The following is a 26,560-nucleotide window of genomic DNA, read 5'->3' as shown; positions in this document are numbered from 1 at the left end:
AAGGAGTCTCCGGAGATCACATAAGTAAAACTCACTTGACTAGCATAACGACATCTAGATTACAAGCATCATCATATGAATCTCAATCATGTAAGGCAGCTCATGAGATTATTGTATTGAAGTACATAGGAGAGAGATGAACCACATAGCTACCGGTACAGCCCCGAGCCTCGATGGAGAACTACTCCCTCCTCATGGGAGACAGCAGCGTTGATGGAGATGGCGGTGGTGTCGATGGAGGAGCCTTCCGGGGGCACTTCCCCGTCCCGGCGGCGTGCCGGAACAGAGACTCCTGTCCCCTAGATCTTGGCCTCGCGATGGCGGCGGCTCTGGAAGGTTTCTCGTACCGTGGCTTTTCCGTATCGAGATTTTAGGTCTGGGACCTTTATATAGGCGAAGAGGCGGCGTCAGAAGGTCGAAGGGGCGACGACACCATAGGGCCGCGCGGCCAGGGGGTGGGCCGCGCCACCCTATCATCTGGGGGCCCTGTGGCCCCCCTCTGGCCTCTCTCGTGTGTTCTGGATGCTTCCGGGGATTCTAAGATCTTCGGCGTTGATTTCGTCCGATTCCGAGAATATTTCTTTACTAGGATTTCTGAAACCAAAAACAGCAGAAAACAGGAACTGGCACTTCGGCATCTTGTTAATAGGTTAGTTCCAGAAAATGCACGAATATGACATAAAGTGTGCATAAAACATGTAGATAACATCAATAATGTGGCATGGAACATAAGAAATTATCGATACGTCGGAGACGTATCAGCATCCCCAAGCTTAGTTCTGCTCGTCCCGAGCAGGTAAAACGATAACAAAGATAATTTCTGGAGTGACATGCCATCATAAACTTGATCATACTATTGTAAACACATGTAATGAATGCAGCAATCCAAGACAATGCATATGACATGAGTAAACAAGTGAATCATATAGCAAAGACTTTTCATGAATAGTACTTCAAGACAAGCATCAATAAGTCTTGCATAAGAGTTATTTCATAAAGCAATAATTCAAAGTAGAGGCATTGAAGCAACACAATGGAAGATTAAGTTTCAGCGGTTGCTTTCAACTTGTAACATGTATATCTCATGGATAATTGTCAATGCAAAGCAATATAACAAATGCAATAAGCAAGTATGTAAGAATTAATGCACAGTTCACACAAGTGTTTGCTTCTTGAGGTGGAGAGAAATAGTGAACTGACTCAACATAAAAGTAAAAGAAAGGTCCTCCATAGAGGAAAAGCATCGATTGCTATATTTGTGCTAGAGCTTTGATTTTGAAAACAAGAAACAATTTTGTCAACGGTAGTAATAAAGCATATGTATCATGTAAATTATATCTTACAAGTTGCAAGCCTCATGCATAGTATACTAATAGTGCCCGCACCTTGTCCTAATTAGCTTGGACTACCGGGATCATCGCAATGCACATGTTTTAACCAAGTGTCACAAAGGGGTACCTCTATGCCGCCTGTACAAAGGTCTAAGGAGAAAGCTCGCATCGGATTTCTCGCTATTGATTATTCTCAACTTAGACATCCATACCGGGACAACATAGACAACAGATAATGGACTCCTCTTTTATGCATAAGCATGTAACAACAATTAATTTTCTCATATGAGATTGAGGATATTGTCCAAAACTGAAACTTCCACCATGGATCATGGCTTTAGTTAGCGGCCCAATATTCTTCTCTAACAATATGCATGCTCTAACCATAAGGTGGTAGATCGCTCTTACTTCAGGCAAGACGAACATGCATAGCAACTCACATGAAATTCAACAAAGAGTAATTGATGGCGTCCCCAGTGAACATGGTTATCGCACAACAAGCAACTTAATAAGAGATAAAGTGCATAAGTACATATTCAATACCACAATAGTTTTTAAGCTATTTGTCCCATGAGCTATATATTGTAAAGGTGAAGAATGGAAATTTAAAGGTAGCACTCAAGCAATTTACTTTGGAATGGCGGAGAAATACCATGTAGTAGGTAGGTATGGTGGACACAAATGGCATAGTGGTTGGATCAAGTATTTTGGATGCATGAGAAGTATTCCCTCTCGATACAAGGTTTAGGCTAGCAAGGCTATTTGAAACAAACACAAGGATGAATCGGTGCAGCAAAACTCACATAAAAGACATATTGAAAACATTATAAGACTCTACACCGTCTTCCTTGTTGTTCAAACTCAATACTAGAAATTATCTAGACCTTAGAGAGACCAAATATGCAAACCAAATTTTAGCATGCTCTATGTATTTCTTCATTAATGGGTGCAAAGCATATGATGCAAGAGCTTAAACATGAGCACAACAATTGCCAAGTATCACATTACCCAAGACATTATAGCAATTTACTACATGTATCATTTTCCAATTCCAACCATATAACAATTTAACGAAGAAGAAACTTCGCCATGAATACTATGAGTAAAGCCTAAGGACATACTTGTCCATATGCTACAGCGGAGCGTGTCTCTCTCCCACACAAGCATGATGTAATCCAATTTATTCAAACACAAACAAAAACAAAACAAACAGACGCTCCAAACAAAGCACATAAGATGTGACGGAATAAAAATATAGTTTCAGGGGAGGAACCTGATAATGTTGTCGATGAAGAAGGGGATGCCTTGGGCATCCCCAAGCTTAGATGCTTGAGTCTTCTTGAAATATGCAGGGATGAACCACCGGGGCATCCCCAAGCTTAGAGCTTTCACTCTTCTTGATCATAGTATATCATCCTCCTCTCTTGACCCTTGAAAACTTCCTTCACACCAAACTTCTCATAAACTTCATTAGAGGGGTTAGTACATAATCAAAAACTCACATGTTCAGAGGTGACATAATCATTCTTAACACTTCTGGACATTGCTCAAAGCTACTGGAAGGTAATGGAACAAAGAAATCCACCCAACACAGCGAAAGACGCAATGCGAAATAAAAGGCAGAATCTGTCAAAACAGAACAGTCCGTAAAGACGAATTTCTAATAAATACTTCCGTTGCTCAAATAAGAAAACTCAAAACTAATGAAAGTTGCATACATATCTGAGGAACACGCACGTAAATTGGCATATTTTTCTGATTTTTCTACAGATAAAACAGCCCAGATTCGTGACAGATAGAAATCTGTTTCTGCGCAGAAATCCAAATCTAGTATCAACCTTCGATTAGAGGCTTCACTTGGCACAACAAAACACAAAACTAAGATAAGGAGAGGTTGCTACAGTAGTAAACAACTTCCAAGACACAAATATAAAACAAAATACTGTAGCAAAATAATATATGGGTTATCTCCCAAGAAGTTCTTTCTTTATAGCCATTAAGATGGGCTCAGCAGTTTTGATGATGCACTCGCAAGAAATAGTATTTGAAGCAAAAGAGAGCATCAAGAGGCAAATTAAAAACACATTTAAGTCTAACATGCTTCCTATGAAAAGGAATCTTGTAAGTAAACAAGTTCAAGAAGCATAATGCAACAAGCATAGAAAGATAAAACAAGTGTAGCTTCAAAAATTTAAGCACATAGAGAGGTGTTTTAGTAACATGAAAATTTCTACAACCATATTTTCCTCTCTCATAATAACTTTCAGTAGCATCATGAGAAAACTCAAAAAAATAACTATCACATAAAGCATTCTTATCATGAGTCTCATGCATAAAATTATTACTCTCCACATAAGCATAATCAATTTTATTAGTTGTAGTGGGAGCAAATTCAACAAAGTAGCTATTATTATTATTCTCATCATCAAATATAGGAGGCATAGTATAATCATAACAAAATTTACTCTCCATAGTAGGTGGCACTAAAAGACCACTATCATTATAATCATCATAAATAGGAGGCGAAGTATCATCAAAGAAAATTTTCTCCTCAATGCTTGGGGGACTAAAAATATCATGCTCATCAAAGCCAGCTTCCCCAAGCTTAGAATTTTCCATACCATTAGCAACAATGGTATTCAAAGTGTTCATACTAATATGTTCCATGGGTTTTTTAATTTTCGCATCAAACCATCCATGTCTTAAATCAGGAAATAGAATAAGAAGCTCATTTTTGTCCATTATGCCAAACTAGTGTAAACAAGAAACAAAAAGATGCAATTGCAGGATCTAAAGGAAATAGCTTCGAGTACTTACCACGGCGAAAATAGCTTAGTAGCCGAGATCCGGAGTGTGAGTACCTTTTACCTTTCCTCCCCGGCAACGGCGCCAGAAAATAGCTTGATGTCTACTTCCCCCTCCTTTTCCTGTAGACAGTGTTGGGCCTCCAAGAGCAGAGGTTTGTAGAACAGCAGCAAGTTTTCCCTTAAGTGGATCACCCAAGGTTTATCGAACTCAGGGAGGAAGAGGTCAAAGATATCCCTCTCATGCAACCCTGCAACCACAAAGCAAGAAGTCTCTTGTGTCCCCAACACACCTAATAGGTGCACTAGTTCGGCGAAGAGATAGTGAAATACAAGTGGTATAAATAAGTATGAGCAGTAGCAACGGTGCCAGAAAATAGCTTGCTGGCGTGTAGTTGATGGTGGTAGTATTGCAGCAGTAGTAACGCAGTAAAACAGTAAACAAGCAGCGATAGCAGTATTTAGGAACAAGGCCTAGGGATTACACTTTCACTAGTGGACACTCTCAACATTGATCACATAACAGAATAGATAAATGCATACTCTACACTCTTGTTGGATGATGAACACATTGCGTAGGATTACACGAACCCTCAATGCCGGAGTTAACAAGCTCCACAATTCAATGTTCATATTTAAATAACCTTAGAGTGTAAGATAGATCAATTCGACTAAACCAAGTACTAACATAGCATGCACACTGTCACCTTCATGCATATGTAGGAGGAATAATACACATCAATACTATCATAGCAATAATTAACTTCATAATCTACAAGAGATCATAATCATAGCATAAACCAAGTACTAACACGGATGCACACACTGTCACCATTACATCGTGTAGGAGGAATAAAACTACTTTAATAACATTGCTAGAGTAGCACATAGATAAATTGTGATACAAATACATTGCAATCATAAAGAGATATAAATAAGCACTTCACTATGCTCTTCATAACAATGAATAAGTATTCTGTGAAATATAGCCTAAGAGACCCACACGGTGCACACACTGTCACCTTTACACACGTGGGACAAGGAGTCTCCGGAGATCACATAAGTAAAACTCACTTGACTAGCATAACGACATCTAGATTACAAGCATCATCATATGAATCTCAATCATGTAAGGCAGCTCATGAGATTATTGTATTGAAGTACATAGGAGAGAGATGAACCACATAGCTACCGGTACAGCCCCGAGCCTCGATGGAGAACTACTCCCTCCTCATGGGAGACAGCAGCGTTGATGGAGATGGCGGTGGTGTTGATGGAGGAGCCTTCCGGGGGCACTTCCCCGTCCCGGCGGCGTGCCGGAACAGAGACTCCTGTCCCCCAGATCTTGGCCTCGCGATGGCGGCGGCTCTGGAAGGTTTCTCGTACCGTGGCTTTTCCGTATCGAGATTTTAGGTCTGGGACCTTTATATAGGCGAAGAGGCGGCGTCAGAAGGTCGAAGGGGCGACGACACCATAGGGCCGCGCGGCCAGGGGGTGGGCCGCACCACCCTATCATCTGGGGGCCCTGTGGCCCCCCTCTGGCCTCTCTCGTGTGTTCTGGATGCTTCCGGGGATTCTAAGATCTTCGGCGTTGATTTCGTCCGATTCCGAGAATATTTCTTTACTAGGATTTCTGAAACCAAAAACAGCAGAAAACAGGAACTGGCACTTCGGCATCTTGTTAATAGGTTAGTTCCAGAAAATGCACGAATATGACATAAAGTGTGCATAAAACATGTAGATAACATCAATAATGTGGCATGGAACATAAGAAATTATCGATACGTCGGAGACGTATCACTGGTCAACAGACAGTCAACAAATGGGATTAACTAGTTAAATGAGTCATTTAATGTGCAAAAAATTCCGAAAAATAGTGGCACATACTCATGGAGTCTTTACCACAAATTGCCAGTTCTCAAAACATAGATAAGTCATAGATAAATCAAGTTTTACCACAAATTGCCACTTCTCAAAGGCCTTCTCAAATCACCTAGTAGCTATGAAGGTGCATGGTTTTCCACAATAAGCCCTTCCCAAAACAGCTTTCCACAAAACATACTTTGTCTAAATGAGGCCACAATTCTCACACTCATGTATATTTGTATTGCAAATAGTTTGAGATAGGCCAAGATGGGTTTTATTGTACAAAACACACATTTTCCATTTTTTAAATCTCATATTTGAATCCCTTAGTCTGTTTATTACACAGGTGCCCTTTGTTTCTTGATACTACTCAGTTTTGCCCTCTCCCTCCACAAATTCTCTCACACGTGCAACATTGCCCTGATTGATCTAGCCCATGTCACGCGGATCGTGCCCGCCGACCGTTGATCGTATGATCTAACGGGCAGGATAACCCCTCTCTCTCTGTCGGCGGTTACCTTCCACTCAAGTATGCTAAAGGGCGGTTTTCTGTATTAATTTTCACGCGCTAAAAATTATAAACTCTTTTAGGCATTACTTTTCACGCAAAAAATTATAAACCATCACCGATTTGTTGTAGCCATTAATTTTCACGCAAAAAATGATAAACCATCACCGATTTGTTGTAGCCATTAATTTTCATGAAAAAAATGATAAACCGTCACCGATTTGTTGTAGCCATTAATTTTCACGCAAAAAATGATAAACGAACCAATCTATCTATCTCTGTATTTGAAGTTTGGAAGGGTTCACCATCTAGTTATGTTAACATTCGAGGTTTTGACCTGAAAAGAAATGGGTATTATAAAGGGAAATAAAAGTTCAAAAAAATGTAAAAACAAAACAATCTACCTATCTTTGTATAGAAGATCGTCTGTATGATTTTTGAGGTCATTTAGAGAAGGTAGAAAAAAATCCCTTTTGAGAAGGTCGAAAAAACCTAACTTGTTACAAAAGCTGGTTTCAGTGAGACCTAACCAAATTTGGCATACATTATGCCATATCTATAACAACAAGGAATATCTAAAAGGGAAAGTTTCACAAAATTTGAAATTTATGGCGAAAATGATGCCATACATGATGCTGTTTTTCGAGGTTTTGACCTGAAAATCAATTGGTTATTATAAAGGGAAATAAAAAGTTCGAAAAATATAAAAACGAAACAATCTATCTATCTATGTATAGAAGATCGGCTATATGAAATTTGAGTTCATTTAGAGAAGGTAGAATAAATCACTTTGTTAGAAAAGTTGGTTTCAGTGAGACGAAACGGCATGCGTTTAAGCAAAGTGATTTTTTCGAACATCTTCAAATGACCCCAAATTTGCCATACATGATGCCATACGTGTAACAACGAGGAACCCTATCTAAAAAGTGTCAAAAAAGTTTGCCCAACCGTATAGCTCTATCAAAAAGAACCTCACCATGGCGCTAGTATAATTTTGGGCTTAGTTACAAACTTTCGTTACCTAACCTTCAACACAAAACTTGTTTCAAATCACTTTTGGCGTACAAGAAACAAATCCCTCCTTGATTCGAGCACCACAGCCTCCAAACTTTGCCGATGCCGATATCGGCATGGTCAGAACGGCTATGCTCGCCGCCACTGCTAGGTCACCGTCGGGATGCACCCTCAATCCCGTACCCTCATTCGATCACTGACACACCAGAGATACCACCGAGGCCAATGCCGAACGTACATGCTGATGCCAATGCCGAACATGCATCCACGCCGATGTGGGCACGGCCACGCCGCCCCGCTATGCGGGACGCCACAGACCACCGCGAGGTCTTTCCCTTCGCCACCACACTCTTCTAGCACCCATCTATACACGCCAGAAAGGAGAGGCACTAGTTTTCTCTACATTGCTCGCGTTCGTGTCGAACACGGTCAGTCAAAGTTTTGAGGTAGTCGTCGATGTCGTCGACCATTTCTTCTCTTCTTTGCATGGTTAAACGCGTCTAGTTCATATCTATCTAATGCGTCTGGTCTCGCCTCATGCAGTTCTTTGTGGACGTCGATCTCATCTCGGCACCCCGCAGGCCACCTCCTCCGTGCCATCACTGTAGAGCTCCGTTTAAAAATCTATTCCTACCCGTGTATTGCCCCTTGTATCAGCGCCATGGCCCACTTGTCATTCGATATACCGAAGCCCCACTCGTGCGCGTTTTGGTCAGGGATACAGCGATGCTTACGGTCAAACAAAGATGGATGGTCCGACGTGTCTTTGCGGGCTCTACGTGGCCCCACTAGTCAGAAGATAACGGTCAACCGTCGGGCAACCGGCCGTTACAGCACCTGTGATGGTTTCAGACAAGGTCTTGGGGAAAACTGAGGAAAAACTAAGGAGCTGTGGAAAACTGGGCACAACTAAGGAACCGGGGGCACGAAAATAGAAATCCCAAGTAAGAAATGTGTATTTTTTCATCACGATGAGACAATTAAGCACTTATTCTTCCAATGCCACTTTGCAAGATCTATATGGTCAATCATCCAAATAGGTTCTACCTTATACCCACCATGAAGTTTTGCCAGTATTTTTGGTAATTGGCTTAATGGGGTGGATCATAGTTTTAAGATACTTATTCGGGTGGGAGAGCTTGCCGTTCTTTGGTCATTTTGGCTATGTAGAAATTATAAAGTGTTTAATGATATAAATTGTTCTCTTATGCAGGTTATCTACCTATGCAGTAATTTGCTCCGTTCATGGTCGTCTCTTTAGCGTATGGAGAACCGAAGCCTATTTACGGAGGTGTCTACACGGTAGGAGGACACGACGAGGAAGTTTATTACGGAACATGGGTGGCAACATAATCTTAGGACTGGCCCATCGCCACCATAGGAGTCGATACTGCATCATGATGTTCATGTGTCGAGACTTTTTTTATACGTTTGGTTACTTGGATCATGTGCGGCTGTGTGCATCTTAGTTATTCAGAGATCGAATGTAATGCTAAATCTTTTAAGTAATAAAATACCCTTTATCGAAAAAGAAGACACCAATAGGCGTGAGTGCTATCAGTCTTAATGTTGTATTTGAAGATGCAGGTAGTTTGTTCTTCGCTACTATATATTTCTCCTATATTTTTATTAGGCAACTGATAATAAAAGACTTGGCCTTTGGTTTCTTTATTTTTGAGCGAGGCTTTAACTGTGTAATCTGACTGCTGATTTTTGGTTCGACAGAGGTTATCCTTGGTTATTTTTAATTATTGATATTTATAGTTTCAGATCTCTAGAAAACTTAAAGTAACTTCAAATAGTTGTACCAGAGCTGTCATCATTTGTTTCTTTTTAACATAGAGAGAGACTCGTGTGGTTCTGATGCAAAAGAAGAAAACATTCTCTACTTTGTAATTGCTAATATCGTAATGAAAGATAACACAAACACATCTAACCTGTATAGGTGCACGTGTTGATGACTAGTTATCAAAATTAAAGATAATAAGTAAATATGCACTTTGATACTATGCAATGTAATAGATCTTACAGGAAGACATTTTACATTATTGAGAAAAGTATCATTACATTTGTTACTAGAAATTATCGTTCAAATAAGAGAAGGATGACCAATTTTTGGATCTCTCCCATCCAACACATCAATGATCTTACGTGACAATCCTAAGATATCGGAATTGTACGTGGCCAAAGCTGAACATGTTAAAATGTTAATCTTTTATTGTTTTTTTTATCATACTATGATATGTTGATCGTGTAGGTATAGTGTGTGTGAGGCTACTTATGCTCGCTCTCCATAAAAGAAGAACCTATGGACAAAGTCTGGAGACAACTAGAAGAAATTGCAGAAATATGAACAAGCGTGGCCATAAAGTTATACCAAGCATATCAATTAACAAAGACAGGAACAATCGTGCCTGAGTCGTCAAACTCATGTCTGAGAAATTCGCCTGCATATTAGCTGGCAGCTGAATATCGTAAGTGAAACCTGAAGGTCCTATAGTACAAATAGAAACTTAAGTTCGCATCCACCAAAGATATATGTACATCCGCGCCGTCAACCAATCAACCCAGGATGAGTATAATCATCTGCGGATGAAAAAGAAACAAGTTATTCAAGAAAAACTTTAACTATATATTTTGCCAACAAAATATGAGATATATGCCACAAAAGTTATATTGTTGGATTCATATTCAAGAGAAGTTTCTAACGGTATAATTTTTGTGACATATGATTCATATTTCGTTGACTAAATTAATGATCAAAGTTTTTCATAATCTCGTGTGTGCCTGAACCGGAGAGAGTAGTTTGTGTCCAGAGTAGGCCAATTAGCTATCGACAAACTGGGTAGTACTAAATTTATGTGTAGTTTTTAGCAATTCCTCTGGTTGGTACAAACACACCGGCATCATTAATTGGAACTGATTAGATATGTAATTAAGCATGCACAACTTATTTTAAGGACCTGATTCTCGATGCTGATATGACAATTTCTATGGATTTGTCTCGACAAACTACAATCAACTTCATAAATGGAAACATTGCAAGAAAACAAGGAGGTGCAGGTATAATTCATTCTCGGCTACAATGTTAGGTACTTTTTAGGAAAAGATGAGTTGTTGTTACATACCAGACGATGGCCATCGTAGCCACAGTGGCGATGGCCCCTATGGTCCCGCAAGTGTACTTGGTGTACACATTGTCGGAAACTGTATACATAAGGGCTATGGACACTGCGGCCATGGCCGTGCTGGCCACCACCCTGACAGCAGCCTCTGCCCTCTTCTTGGAAAGGAGGCCAAGATAAGTGAATCCAGTTACAAGCCCGAGCCCCGCGCAAGTGGCAGCCTTGATGTATCCCGGAGAACCGCCATTGAGGATATTATCATCTAATAGTAAGGTGAAGCATACCGGCACAAGACCTCCGAACACCGACTGCAGGGCGCGCTGAGCGAGGTCGCCCTGCAAGAAATGGAAATGAGAGAGAGAGATGAAACTACAAAGTTCATGGAACGCTAATTTAAGACCTAACAGCTTATTTGGTTTGCTCAATGGTGTGCTTGCTTACTTGTGTTCCAGGTTCGGCTGCCAATACACCTGGATTACCTTGCTGCGGGGTGTTAATGTGAATAACGAGAAAGCGGCCACCCATTTCATCAACGAAAACAGACTCAGAACCACCGTGTCCTCTGGCTCGAGTGGTCGAACGCGGAGACGGCAGCATGTCATTCAGTTCAGCTTGAAGAGCATCGCCGCCTCCGACGGTGAACGGAGCAGACGATGGGAAGGAGACTGTGGAACGGGATCCCCCAGCTTGTAGATCTCCCCAGTTGGTGGGACGGAGATGCTCCATGAGGCGAGGAACTAGAAACGGAAATCTACCGCCTCCAGCGGCGGAATCCTCCCGGTGGCCAGCGGCACGCGAAGACCTCAGCATGTCATTCAGCTTTGTCAGCATGTCATTCAGCTCAGCTGCAAAAGCACCGCCCCCTTCGATTCCTCCTGCAGAGATAACTTCATTGAACGGATGTATTTTTCTCATTGAAGGGTAGCACGAATCTTGATGCAATATAGATGGTACGGATACGGGTGCGCGCTGAGCACCTGCTCTAGAAGTCCACTCTCGCCTGGAAGTTAAGGAGATGGCCGAACCCCAGTTGTCGGAACGGAGGTGTCCTGCAGCAGGTATGGTGTGAGCGTAGGGTCTTCCCCCAACTAGAACATGAACCAGCCCTCGATCGGAGACATGTCGACCCAGCATTGTGCCATCGTTCGGTTCAACTGGATCATCAGCCCTTCCTCCGCCTACTGAACCAGGATGAGCTTCAGATACGCCCATGGTATCATCAAAGAACAGCGGGAACAGCAATCCTGCTGAACGCATGTAGCTGGTCGGGTGGCCGGCAGAATCCAAGCGCTGCATATCAATCTTATGAAGGAATCAACAAACTTTATCAGATCGAAAATTTTGTCTAAAAATACAACAACGCTTCATATAATTGGGAGTTTGGAACCAACTTACTTGGCACCTGATCCTCCTGCTGGCATTTGCTGCCTCGCGCCAGAAGCGGCGTTCCTCCTCAATTATTAGTTCGCCGACTTGGCTGCTTTCTCCGGAGTTCATCTCCGCCAGGAATCACTTGATCTCCCTCACGCTTAGACAAGTCCCACACTTGTTAGAGCAAAACAAGAAAGAAGGTGGATTTTTTTTCTTCCGATAGAAGATTGATTGGAATGGCTAGCAAAGGGTCCACTGAAAATTTTCTGGCCGAACCACGTTTTGGCTAATGCCGGGTTTACCCCCTTGTTGGCCGGCTATGGCTCTAGAGCAACGCTGCCTTGAAATTTCATCCTACTGTTTTTGTCCTCCACCAGTACTTGATCACACTGTCAATAAGGAACCAAAGGGCGGCTGATCACTTTGCTGTAAGTCCGTCAGGATTATTTTGTACGCATGCTCGGGGCTCGATACATGCTGACAATTCAACAAATGATCTTGCACCTAGACCGTGCCAAGGTTTCTTAGTTTGTTCCGATCGAGGGGGGATCCTACTATGGAGGAGCAAGTTTTAGTTTGTTGGAGGGTATTCGACACACGATACAAACAAGGACAAACAAGCTCCACGATAACCTTTGGACGTAATCCCTTATGTCACACGATGGCTGCCGTGTCAAATTGATTCCCCGCTCGTTGGCGCATTCGCATCTCCATTATTTTCTTTCACAAGTTAGAGAGAAAAACTTACAGCCTACCTACGGTTCATTTTCGGAGCTTTCGTCCACACCTCTCCAGAAAACAGGAAAAAAAATGGAACCTTTGCTGACGGAAGGCTACCGGACTTCCGGTGAGGGAGAAGGGAAGGTGAAGCCGCCGGTGGCGCCGACCGCCTGGACACTGAGCGCTATCCCGGAAGGGATATCCATTTGCTGCATGGTAACGACTCTGATCCTCTCTGTCCCTCTACATCGATCTTTGTACTCTGCTTGCTCTTCGTCGCTTTTTTTGTTTTGTTTTTGTGTGCTTGCTCTCGATTCTCCCACTTCTGCTATCCCGGCAGATTATCAGATGTTTCGATTAACGATTCGGGAGGCCACCTCTTCTCAGATTCGAGCTCAATGCTTTCTAATATAGACCACTCACTTGATCCCCGCTCTTCAACCTGTTCTTTGTCGCTGCTGCTGCACCTAAGCTTTAACACATCCAAAATCGACCAAGATATCTGAGAACATGGGAAACATGTAGTACTAGGCAATAAGGGGCTGTTTGGAAGGTGAATTCAAGTAGAAACGGATTTAACTACAGCTTAATCCTCTGAGACTATGTTTTTTCTTGTATACCGTTTGGACAAAGAACTTGATGGGTCAACATTTCTCTTGTCATTGCAGAAAACAGCAATGGCTCTCGCGGGCGTCTATTTTGTTTTCCTTTCTTACGTTTCAGTGGCATATACACCTAGCTGGGCGGAGAAGCTGCGGTTGTCACCACTTCTCATTTTGGCGGTAATCGTCCCGTTGCTTGGAGCAGTCATGATCTGAGAGCAGCGAGATAGCTGTCGGTTAATTACACAGGCACACAATTATGCGTGTTCTGATGATTACAGTGTATTCTCATTGTACAGGCTCAGATTGGTATGTAAAAGCATGAGAAACACTGTTCTTATGTTCCTTTTTCTTGTACGTTGGTTGTGAAAATCTTTTTGTACTCTAGATCGTGCAATGTATGAATAAGGACAGAAAATATGCAAGATAAATGGCATACTTCAATGATCCAATGTCGATTGAATTTTGATGAGTGGTGGTGACTTCTGAGTTCCAGGAGTTTGACCTTTTCATATATCATATATCGAAGCACACATGTGCAGAAACCTCTCACTTTATTCTGTAGTTGCGATGATCAGTTTTAGTTTGCACTCTGTTCAGTTTGCTGACAGCAGCTTACTGCAGTAATAGCAGATCACAGAAAAAAAACTTACTGCTTTGATTGTACAGAATATAAGTTCAACGACTGGAACCAAACAAGTTATGATGATTGTACAAAAGAAGCTCACTAGCTGTTAATGCATTACATTTGAGCATCTGATAAATGTCTGATACGAACTGGCGAAAATGAATGCATTATGGTATAGAAAAGCCCAAGAGTCGCTAAACCAACCTAATAGACAAAAGTTCAGAGCCTCTTGGAAAATCAGCAGGGTCAATAGATTTGCATTATGTCTACCACAAGACAAAACAAACAGGTTCATGGTTTGCCTATATCATCTGTGCATCAGATACCACATCATATGATCCGCAATCACCAATAGGTGATAACCTGAAAACTCATCGTTTGGCACCAGGAACTGAACTACTGCTACTGGTAATATATCACATCAAACACTACAAAAGTTATCAACTGCCCATATTCTCATAGAACACGGTCATGCTCCTGTCCATTAACCACCTGCAACCAAATAATGCATGCTGTTAGGTAGAAAAATGGATGTGTGTTCAGAAGATGCTACTTGGTTAGTTGTTATTCATTCATATGGTGATGACCTAGTTCAAACATCAAACAGAGAAGAAATTTGTACCATCTAGTTAAACATCTCTAAAGATCAAACCAAAGGCTACAGCTGCGACCACTCCAATAAAGAAAGCCAAGATGATGCGACTGAAAACGAAGCATTGGACCTGCAAGAGAAATTGAGCTGTGATGAGTTACTTTTATGGCTTGGATTCAACAGCATGCCATAGTCATACACATGGACATGGTTCCCTGTCCTTGCAAATAACAAGGACCAAGCAACACCTTCAAGAATGGCGTTGGATGAAGCCCTGGTTCCCTGTCCTTGCGCGTACCGGGGGAAACCCTAGGACTACTCCGGCAGCAGTGGCGTCGTCGTCGCACCCCTTCTTGAAGGTGTTGCTTGGTACGCAGAGCTTCAAAGTGCTAGAGGAGCGTGTGGGAATTATCCGGCAGGTGCAGCGGTTGCGAGGCATCTCCATTTTCGTTGATCCGACCCTTTCGGCATTAGTTTCTATTTTCTTTCTTTTGTGTTTCTTTTGGGCTTGCTTTGTTCTGTTTGCCCCAGCAATGGATCCTATGTTGTATCGGTATTCGGTAGTGTGCTATATTAATATAACGGGGCGAGAACCTATTTGGAGAAGGAGTCATACACATGGACATGGTGAGAGTAGAATTTTGAACTTTATTATGAAGAAGACTAGAACAGACACTGAACAGCTCAACGCCAACTTGTAAAACTAGTATAAAAAAATGAGCTCACCGGTGACTGTGAGTTTGCATTGGCTCTGTGGTTCGTCCTGCAAATAAAATCCTAAACTAATCGTAATATGCATGAATTAATCGGACTTGAAGGAAATTCGTAAATAAAAACACATTAATCACAGTTCGAGAATATCAGCCGAATTTGCCCAGCATAGCCAGATACTTGCGGTTCTAGGCAGGCAGTTGGCGATGGCCGAGAGTTTGGACTCGACGGTGCCTGAGGCGGCCACGGCTCATAAGCCGGCCAGACATCACCTCCAAGGCTCCGCGCCGTGCGCCGTCACCCGCCGGCCACAGCGTCAGCGAGTCTGGGCAGTTCGAGCGGCACGACCTAAACGGACCGCCCAACCATTCACCAAATTTGGGTCACAGATGCATCAAGCCGGACAGCGCGGACATCCTCCCGGGCCCCTCCCACCAGTGGCCAGCGCGTTCTCGGCTTGCCCACCTCGGGCCCTCCTAAAAAGGCTAAAACGGACCGAATGGGTAACACCGTTGTCGAATAGCGGCCCAATTTCTATCCGCAATGCGACTCAAACGAAAAAAAAATTAAACTATTTAGATCGCTGTTTTGGGTCATCCCGCTGAGATGTTCTAACGTTGAGGTCATCCTCCCAGCACAGCAGCCGAGACACACTTGTCATCTGACTCCATCACCCACACACTAGTGGAAAACAGGCCTAATGTCGCGGGTCGTATGACCCTTTTGTCGCGGGCGGCCAGCCGCGACAAGGGAGGCGCGACAAAAGGTCACCCTTTTAAGGTCCACCACGTGGCAGCCGTGGGGCGCGCAGGGCACAGGCCCTTTTGTCGCGGGCGGTATTACCACCCGCGACAAAAGGCCCTCTACGTGACGCGCGCACAACGCTGCTGCTTTAGGGTTTGAGGGGTGCAACACCCCCCCCCCCCCCCCCCGCCACCGACCGCCTGTTATTTCATTTTTTTCATTCGAAAATAAAAGTTGCATATATTTGTACGCTACTAGAATACCAGAATTGCATGTTCGTGCGGACAGTATTTTCATGATGATTTTCAAACCGCTTATCGGATTGATGCGTATAATATACCGTTGGATTCGCACGGAAATTTCGCAACTTTTTCGTGTTCATTGTTTTCCCAAATTCTACATTGATTAAAACTAATTTGAAATATACAAAACAACGTTTTCGCGGATTTCTCTATTTTTGTACAGTTTTGGGGTTCCAGTTTTCAAACCGTTTATCGGAATGATGCGTATGATATGCCGTTGGAAAGGTGCTGACTAGGCGCACCTTTCTCATGAAGAACACTTTTCTAAATTCTTTACATTTTAAGAGCAGATTTGAAAATACGTGATTACGTTTTTCGAACTTCTCGGTTTTTCGAACTGTTTTTTGGGGCTAATTTCCGAACCACTTATCGGAATTTTCCAAATGATATTGCGTTGAAAAGATATTGATTAGGCGAATCTTTTTCATGTTGAATGTTTTTCCAAATTCTAAATGGTTTTAGTTTAATTTCAGAAATACATAAAAGTGAAGATAACGCCGACACAAGAACATTTCGAAATTGGCTCATCTAGATTGATTAGGTGTGGCATTGCGATATATTGGAGTATTAGTAGAGTTATATTAGTGCTAATTGTAAGTTGAGTTGGTCGATTTGCGCAATCGGTGGTTGTACGGACGATTTCTATGCGTATGATTTCCGTCCAGAAAAACAGAGTGTATGAGGTGCTCGAATATAGAAGTGAACTTCCTTTATATCTGTTAGTGAACTTCCGATCGCGGTATAAAAGTTTCTGGCATGTAATAAAATTATAGCGAACTTCTGTGGATGTGAACTTCTTCTCCCCTGAATCTGAACTTCCCGACGGACTTCAATATTGTACAGGGCGAACTTCCAAAACTTTGGTCTAGTTTGAAGTGAACTTCAGAAAATATAGCGAACTACCGTCGCATCTGCACTATCTGAACTTCCCCTTCTCTGCATCTGAACTTCCAGACGGACCTCAACATTGTAAGAGTGAACTTCCATTTCAAATATGAACTTCTATACGGGGAGTGAATTTCCGTATGGAGGTAAATGAACTTCCCGGTGGTGGCAAGTGAACTTCTGAAAATATTGCGAACTTCCACATGTTTGAATTGAACTTCCGAGTTGTTTTGTCTTTTGTTCGAAGTGAACTTCCCAAAATAATGTGAACTTCTATATTTTTGTGTTCGAAGTGAACTTTTCGATTTTCATGTTTAGTTATGCAGCAGTCTTCTGAACTTCTGAATTCGGCGAAGTGAACTTCACCAATCTGCGAAAGTGAACATCTAAATTTAGGCGGATGTGAACTTCCCATTTTTTGAACTGTAGAAAAAATTTCTAAACTTCTGAATTTTGCGAGTGTGAACTTCCAAGTCTTTGCAGATGTGAACTTCCTGATTTTTTGAAATCTGGAGAATTTCATAATTTTAAAAATTTCGTGTATGTGAAACATCAAGTTCCGTAGATGTGAACTACTGAGTCTTGTAGATGTGAACTTCCTGATTTTTTGTACTCTAGAGATTTTTTGTACTCTCGGTCTGGTTGGGGCGCCGCCGGAGGAGCTGGGAGCAGGGGCGGGAGGTAGACTCCCTGGGGCGACAGTGGCGCCTCCGACAGTTGGTGGGGACGGCGGGGGCTGTGCGCGTGGCAGGTGGTGGGGCGGTGGAGGTCGTGCGCGCTGCAGGTGACGGGGCGGCGGAAGCCTGCGCGCTGCAGGTGGTGGGGGCGGCGGTCGCCGAGGCGGCGCGACAGGTGGTGGGGCGGCGGTCGCCGGGGCGGCGCGGCAGTGGTGGGGACGGCGGTCGCCGGGGGCGCAGCAGTGGTGGGGGCGGCGGTCGCCGGGGGCCGCAGCAGGTGGTGGGGGCGGCGGTCGCCGGGGGCGCGGCAGGTGGTGTGGCGGCGGTCGCCGGGGCGCGCGGCGGCGGAGTGGGCGGCGGCAGCCGGGGCGCGCGGCAGGTGGTGGGAGGCGACGCGCGCGGGAGGTGGGAGGCGCGCGGGGCGGGAGGTGGGTTGCGCGTGGGGTGGGAGGTTCGCTTGCCGAGTTGGTTTGGGAGGGGGTTCTAGAATAGCTATTCTAGAACCACTCTTAAGGGGGGTTCGAGAATAGTTGGGCTCTATATATATATATATATATATATATATATATATATATATATATATATATATACATGGAGCTCACGATCGACAGACAAGCGGTACTAACGACCGTCTGTTTGGAGGTAGAGCATCTATTTGGACTAAACAAGCCTTTGTTGTTTAATACTTCTCTAACCAGAAGTCCCGCCAGTTCCTCGGCGATTCCTAGTAGGTGTTCCTTTGGTTGGAGTATGTCCCGCATGTAGTCGACCTATATACGAAAATAAGATGAGTATGACTATATCAATCTTGATAACGAAATATTGATGATAATAAATGAAGTTGTGAATGTTATTGCTTACTTCAAATTTATTTTTGTTCTGCTTCCCAGTGGTTAACATGCGAATGGACTCGCAAACGTAGTATCCACATAGATTCGTCCCTTGTGGCTGCTGGGGGCACGGTACAGGAGTAAATGTTAGCTTCTTTGCCCAGGTAATCTCCTTATGATGATTCTTCAAAGCTTGCCAAGCCCTGCCAGGCAAAAGAATGATTGAATGAGTGTATAATTAATTGATATCTCACGAAAGATAAAGCGCGGCGATGAAGGAAATTACACTTGGAGCAACTTCTGCAAGTCGTGGAACCCGTCCACGCCTCTACTCAGTGGGTCTCTTACTTCAACTATTCTCTTATCAGGTTGAATGTCTAGTAGAATCCAGTGGAAGCTGCACATGTTATGCATATACGTCAGGAATTACACTTAACATCGAGTAAGAAAAATTGAATGTGCATAAAAGATCATTAAGACTCTCACTCGTAGTTGTAAGGAAACAATATTGAATCACAGAAATATTGCCCCCCCAAAAACCTTAGTAGGTTTCCCCCCGTTTCTTCGCGTTTATGCTTTACCGTTTCAACATGTATTTTATCTGGGTCAACAAACCCAACATTGATAATATTATTACTTTTGCATTCACTGATCTTCAGTCTGCATAAGAGAACACATAAGGTATAATGAGTATATGCAATGAAAACGAACATGAACTGAATGAAAATGAACTTATATGTAGTTAACAACTTACAAGCAATAGCAACTCATGAGAGATTTGTCGAGGGCATCTAGATTGAATAACTGCCAGAGTTCATTCATCTCAATATGGATCTCCTCCTTTCGGTAGTAATATTCCCATGGTATACTCGCCAGGATGTACCTTATGTTCTCCTTGCATGCATCAAGGTACCACTGATGCAAATTCCGCATATGTGTTGGCAGTTTATGCAGCTGCTCTCTGCTGACCAAGTCGGCCCCGTAGACAAATTTAGGAGCTATATCAGCAGTGGGTAGTGCAGCATCTGCTGCAGACAGCAATTCCTCCACGGTAACTTAACAGGAAGCCGCTAGCCTTGCAGCTTCTTCCATATCGAGACCACCATGTTCCTGGTACACCTTGGGAACATTAAACACTTTGAGTGATGGGATCGATTGTTTGGGCTGATCTCCGAGGAGGGAACTTCCTTTCTCTTTTTGCCTTTTGTCGTTTGCTTGGCCTTGAGGGGTGCACTTGTTGAACTTGACTTTTTCTCGGCTGCACTTCTAGCTGATGATTTGCTCGTGCCAGCAATGGCCTTCTCCTTAGCCTTTTCATCCTTCTTATTGTCAATTACCTTCGGAAGAGTGCGTGTATAGTCATCCTTCTTCTCGTGTAAGTCATACTGCGATGGTGTGTTCAGAAAACTAGTAGCATATTCTATTTGCTTCTCTGTGTATGGCTCTGGCGCTGGAGGTTTTGGCTTATGAAAAAAATCATAATTGTATTTCTTAACAATGGCATCATTTTCCTCCTTAGTACGATCGTAAGGACGGGGGGGAGGAACCTTTGGTACTTTTGGGAGGGGCGACATCTTGCGGACAGGACTCTTGAAACGCTTCCGGCTGGGTGCATTCCGAGTCTTAGTGGGCGGAGGCGGCGGCGCTGGAGATGGAGATGGACTACAGATGTCGTGGTCGATGTCGTACCCATGGGGTGATGGTGGCGACATGTGATCAGTAGGAGGAGGTGATGGTGGCCTGCGATCACCTGGAGGAGGTGATGGTGACCTACTGGGACGACTGGTACTAGGGGCTACCCAGCCTGGCAGCCTGATGTTCTTCTTTTCCCAGAGAATGATTTCTCCCAACACCTCTCTGAGTGTAAGCCCCCCATCACCTCCAGGGATTTCGAGCTCCAATGTCTCCCACGACGGGACAACTGAATCCACCCCGACACGAGCATACCCAGCTGGAATCGGATTGCCATGCCATGTTGCCGGCTCACCTTCAGGTCCAAATGCCGGTAAGACATAGCCGACCGCCACCTTAACAGACACCTTCCTGAACACCTCATGGAGATCACAAGGTGTTTGCTCCTTGATTCCATCCAAGGGGTCGCCAGGACCGGCATCTATCATCATCCGTGTAGGAGGGGCCTCCGAGTCGGCCACGCTGTTGTCTCGTCGCTGAGATATGCCAGCGGTATTATCTGGCGGGCGCTGTCCTTTTAGTTCATTTATCTCCCGCTGCTGCTGCTGAAGCTCCCGCTGCTGCTGGTCAAGTCGGTGTTGGAACTCAGCCATCCGGTCATTCTGCACCTCCAGCTGGCGTTGTTTAGCTCTCGCTCGGCTTCTATAAGTCTCCGCGTCGGCCGGAAACCCAAGCGACCACAGAACACTAGGGCCGAAGCCTCTTGTTCGTCCTCCCTTCTCAGGATTACCGAGGACAAGCGTCGGCAAGTCTTTCTCTCTATCGGGAGCAAACTTTAGTTTTCCCGCCTTTATATCTGTCGTCACGGAAATCCATTTTTCCCTGGGTACCCTAACCCTGCTGTCACTTTCAACAATGTTCCCTGTCTTCATGTCATACTCACAACCATGCGCGAGGAACCAATTTCGAGCCCTAATGTCCCATCCTTCTCGCGTGGGTTCTGGAGTGATCCCATTCAGCTCCATCTCAGCCTCTTGTGCATCCCACTTAGGCATGGCTACTCCGTAGCCCCCTCGCCCCGTATGATGGTGATATTTCTTTTCGCTTGCATTCTTCTTGTTTTTCTTGGACAGGTTCACAGCCTCCTCTGATTCTTTGTACTTCACAGATTCTTCCCAATGATGCTCCTGCTTCGCTAGATAGTTCTCGAATAATGGAGGCTTCTTCTCGGTCTTATAAGCTTTCCATAACCGGTTCTTATACGCCCGGAAAAGTTCCCCCATCTTCTTAAGAGCCCATTTCTTCACTAGCACCCTCTGCTTAGCATTCTCAGACTCCGATCCCAAATCTGGCAAAGTGAAATGTGCCATGAGGTCGCCGAAAAGTGTGTCTTTGTACCTATCGGCAACCTGATCTTCGGACACATTCTTGGTCTTGTTCCATTCTCTGATAGTGATCGGGAGATGATCTCTAACCACAACTCCGCACTGATTTTTAAATCTCACTCCGACATTCGCGGGTACCACCGGTTGGCCTTCCAGTGATATAGCTTCAATTGCGAAGTGGTCTTTTTTGCCCAACTGCTTTGCCGGGCCTCGTTTCTCAAACTTATCTTCGGAGGCCTAAGAGAATACATATAGAATTCCATTAATGCCTCTATACTAATACCTCTATACATATGTACATATAGAATTCCATTAATGCCTCTATACTAATCGTATACCTCGTCATGACCGGAGCCGTCGGCTTCTCCGTCACCGGAGCCGTCGGCTTCTCCATCACCGGAGCCGTCGGCTTCTCCATCACCGGAGCCGCGGGCTTCTCCATCACCGGAGTCGCGGTCTTCTCGGTCGGCTTCTGCACCATCGCGGATTATGTTCGCGAAAATGTCTTCCTGTTCCAAGTCCCGTTCGAATGGATCCATTGTTTCTGCAAAAGAATTAAATCGATAAGTACATGTTCTAACCCAAACCAAACCCTAACCCTAGCTAACCAAACACTAACCAAACCCTAACCCTAATCGGCGTCGGTTCTTCACGAGAGGGAGAGGGCCGGTGTCGGCGTCGGTTGTTCGCGAGAGGGAGAGAAGAGGGGTGTTTGCGAGAGGGTGTTCGCGAGAGGGAAAGGCCGCGTGAGGGTGTCGGCGACTAGCGTCGGCGAGAGGGAGAGGAGAGGGAAGTTGCGGCATTTCCAGAGGTCTCGTCGAGGGAGAGGAGGGGAAGGCGGCGTGGAGTAGGGCGAAGAGGGCGCGAGAGGGGGAGGGCCGGTGTCGGCGTCGGGTTCGTGTTTGCAAGAGGGAGAGGGCCGGTGTCGGCGTCGGGTTCGTGTTTCGCGCTAATTAACTAAATACTAAATTAAAACTAAATAACTAACAAAACTAACTAAATACAAAATACTTACAAAAACTTAAATTAACTAACAAAATACAAAATACTTACAATAAACTTAAAGTAACTAAATACAAAATAATTAAACTAAACAGAAAAATAACCAAACTAAATAAAAAATAATTGATCTAATTACTAACTACTAATTACTAAAACTAAATACAATATAATTAAACTAATCTAACAACTAACTAAAAAAGAAAAGGAAAAAAACATGGCCGGCCGGCGCCGGCGGCTGCGCGGTTCTACCTGCGCAGAGGTGGCGGGGGCGGCGCGAGGTGGCGGCGGCCCGAGGTGGCGGATGCCCGAGGTGGCGGCGGCGCGAGGTGGTGGGGGCTGCGCGAGGTTGCCGCGCGCGGCCGGTGGTGCAGTGGAGCGGCGCAGAGGGCGGCGGAGCGGCGCAGAGGGCGGCGGGAGCGGCGCAGAGGGCGGCGGGGGCGGTGCGGGACTTGGGCAGCCTGGCGGCGTCGATTTCGTCTAGGGTTTGCCTCCGGGTGTCGTGGGTGGAGGCACCGCCCGCGGTGCAAACCTTATATACGTACCCCCCTTTTGTCGCGGGTCGTGGCACCACGCGCGATAAAAGGGGGGTCTTTTATCGCGGGCCGTGGCACGACCCGCGACAAAAGGGGGTGGGAGGGGGTGGCAGCTGATCCGCGCCAAGTGCATCCAATGGCTCCTGCCGTTTGAATCCAACGGCCTGGAGCCGTTCGACGCGGATCAGCCCCTTGGAGCCGTTGGAGCCGTTTTTTTCTGTTTTAAAAATAAACCCTCTATTTTAACTTAATAAAACTGTTATTTCAATAACTTTTAAATGGTAACTCAAATAGAAATGTTTTATATATGAAAATTGATCAAAAAAAAACAATGAACATGAATATGACATCCATATAACTATTTGCATCTCGCATCATATCAAACGTTTCACCACCGTGCCACACGTGTCGCTTACCCGTCGACGCCGTCGTGCGACGTGTAGCCACCGCTTCCACGTGCCTCGCCCCGCCGACGCCGTCGTGCGACGTGTAGCCACCGCTTCCACGTGCCTCGCCCCACCGACGCCGTCGTGCGACGTGTAGCCACCGCTTACACGTGCCTCGCCCCGTCGACGCCGTCGTGCGACGTGTAGCCACCGCTTCCACGTGCCTCACCCCGCCGACGGCGGCGTGCGACGTGTGTAGCCGTGGCTTACACGTGCCATGCCCCGCGTGCGCTATATATAGCGACGAGTGCGGGCGCAACCACACGTCGCCACCGCCTCCTCCGCTCATTCTCATCTCCGGGATGCCTCCACGTCGTCGAGGGGCGTCCGGTTTTCGTGGCGTTCGAGTGCGTCCGAGCGGTAGGTTCTACGCTGAGATACGCGCCGGTGGCTTCCGCCTCACCCTCGGCACGTACAACACGCCGGAGCTGGCGGCGCGTGCTTACGACACGGCGGCGTGGCGTTTTCGGCGGCCACGGCGCGACATGAACTTCCCGGATGTCGAATCGCTAGAGGAGGCAGAGTTCCTCGCGCCACCGCCGTGCCTCGTCGACGACGAGGACCGTCGCCGGCACCGCCAGGTGCAGCGCAGGATCGCCATCGCCGAGCACGATGAGGAGTTGATGCGCCAGTGGAGGGCGCAGTTCCCCAACGACGTCGACAACACCGACGCGTTCTTCGCTATCCTTAGGGCACAACGCAGGTCCAACAGGCGCCACCGTCGGGCCGTCGCCACCTTCGAGCTCGAGAACCCGAATACAACTTGGACCGAAAACGACCCTCGGTGGGATGACATTTGGACGGAGACAACCTCCGACGATGAGTAGAGACTAGACTAGTAATTTATCTATTTTATTGTAATTTCAATAAAGTCGTTGTTGGTTCTATTAGTTTAAATTTAGTTTATAAAGTCGTTGATGGTTGTTTTTGTTCAATAAAGTGGTTGACATGAAATTTATTACGACTGAACTGAAATTAAAGTACAGAGCTCAACTGAAAATTAAGATACATGGCCAGATTCGAATGTTGGAGCCATTCAATCATAGTCGTGCCTAGCCCTATAATAGTCGCCACTGTAGTCATCATATTCGCCGACGTCATCGTCGCTAGCATCGGGGTCGCGGTTGTCGAACCTCGGCGGGTGAGCACGCGTGGGCTGGGATTGAGGGTAGCGCAGGCGGGGGCCACGATAGGCCATGACGCTCTGGAGAGTCCGGTCGCGCCGCCACATCCGACGGCCGGCCTCGTTGAAGTTCGAAGGAGGCGGGCCGTCCTCCTCGTACCTGGCAACCGCCCTCTCACGCCGATTGATGAAGAAGATGTCCCAAGTCGGGCTGTAGTCGGGATGCCACTGGGGATTCCTCCGCTGCTCAGGCGTGAGCTCGAAATAGTAGTGGTTCGTGATGGCCATCTCGCGTGGCACACCAAGAGGGATAGGAGGGACCGGTACGCCTCCGACGCTCAGCAACCAGCCAGTCGGGACGCGGTAGCCGGGCGGGTAGGGGTAGTTCGAGGCGCAAAGCGCCTCCGCCTCCCGGGGTGTTAGATATACGATGGAAGCCATGGGAGAGAGTGATGAGGTTTGCAGATATGAGTCCAAGCCTACATATATATAGTGGAAAAATGGTGGGAATGCGGGAAGAAAATAGGCGGGAATTAATGAAGTGGTGCGCGAAACTTTCATCCCGGGTGGAGGCTCAAACCGGGACAAAAGACTGGGGGAGGCTTATCTAGGAGGGCCTTTTGTCACGGTTGGTGGCTGCAACCGCGACTAAAGCTGTCGGCAGGATAAGGATGTGTCGGTAACCTTTTGTCACGGTTGGTGGCTGCAACCGCGACTAAAGCTGTCGGCAGGATAAGGACGCGTGGGTGGACGCACTGCTCGATGAGATAAAGCATGTAGCGCACGACGCCCTGTGGAAGGAATAAGACAAAGTAGAAGCGGTGTCGTGCCTATAAAAGGAGCATCGATACGCCTTGCCAAGCAGATCAACAAGCCAAGCACAGTTTCATTCCCATGGATGAAGGAAAGGGTTGGGAAATCTCCCGTGGCGCAGCTTCTCGAAGATGTCATTGGTGCACACGCCCTACGGCATCTTCGGAAGCTGCTCCTCGGAAAAATTTCCATGCAAGCCCGTGAAAGACTCCGTCTCCTCTAACAGTGTTGGGGAAAGGGTTCTCATTATTACATAAATGTAGAGATTGTCTTGGGAACTATATATGAAGAATACATTGTTACATCGCCATCTAGTGTTGTGATCTTCTACGCCGTAGCCATGGAGAATCTTCATCATTTAGCAAGATGCTTGGGTCAATTTTCACCGTGAAGGGCGGAATTTCTTTAAACTTATTATAATCTTCTGACATGTCTGTCTTGTCATCCACTCCCACGATGTTTCTTTTCCCCGAAAGAACTATGTGGCGCTTTGGCTCCTCGGTTGATGTATTCTTTTGTTGATTTCTTTTTCTTGATTTGCTAGACATGTCCTTCACGTAGAAAACTTGAGCCACCTCGTTGGCTAGGACAAAAGGCTCATCCAGGTACGCAAGATTGTTGGGATCCACTGTTATCATACCGTACTTATCGTCAATATGTATAGCGCTGAGCTTCACTCATTTGCACCGAAACAAAGGGACCTTAAAAGTGGGACCATAGTCAAGTTCTCATATCTCCTCTATGTATCCATAATATGTGGTGGTCTGCCCATTCTCGTCTTTTGCATCGAAGCGGACACCGCTGTTTTGGTTGGTGCTCTTTTTATCTTGGTCGATCGTGTAAAATGTATTCACATTTATCTCGTACCCTTGGAATGTACATATGTTTGAAGATGGTAACCTGGCCAACAAGTACA

The 26,560-nt window shown here is 45.4% G+C and overlaps 1 protein-coding gene and 1 long non-coding RNA gene across 2 annotated transcripts in view; one reads left to right on the top strand and one right to left on the bottom strand.

Moving 5' to 3' along the window:
• LOC139835645 (uncharacterized) overlaps positions 1 to 12,145 on the bottom strand; it is a 29,640-nt gene extending 17,495 nt beyond the window's left edge. Inside the window, exons 1-4 of the mRNA XM_071825504.1 lie at positions 12,044 to 12,145; positions 11,626 to 11,950; positions 11,090 to 11,523; positions 10,648 to 10,983 (exon numbers count right to left, since the gene is read on the bottom strand). Coding sequence (XP_071681605.1) covers positions 10,648 to 10,983; positions 11,090 to 11,523; positions 11,626 to 11,950; positions 12,044 to 12,145 — 1,197 coding nt within the window. The remainder of the gene's footprint in view (positions 1 to 10,647; positions 10,984 to 11,089; positions 11,524 to 11,625; positions 11,951 to 12,043) is intronic.
• Positions 12,146 to 12,741: 596 nt separating this feature from the next.
• Positions 12,742 to 13,793, top strand: LOC127323430 (uncharacterized). The gene is made up of 2 exons (XR_007865706.2): positions 12,742 to 12,955; positions 13,408 to 13,793. It is a non-coding gene; the product is annotated as an uncharacterized lncRNA (long non-coding RNA).
• The last annotated feature ends 12,767 nt before the right edge of the window (positions 13,794 to 26,560 follow it).

The sequence above is a fragment of the Lolium perenne genome, chromosome 2, assembly GCF_019359855.2.
Source record: "Lolium perenne isolate Kyuss_39 chromosome 2, Kyuss_2.0, whole genome shotgun sequence".
Taxonomy (NCBI): domain Eukaryota; kingdom Viridiplantae; phylum Streptophyta; class Magnoliopsida; order Poales; family Poaceae; genus Lolium; species Lolium perenne.
Note: the sequence above shows the minus strand (reverse complement) of the source record. Positions and strands in the feature narration are given on the sequence as shown.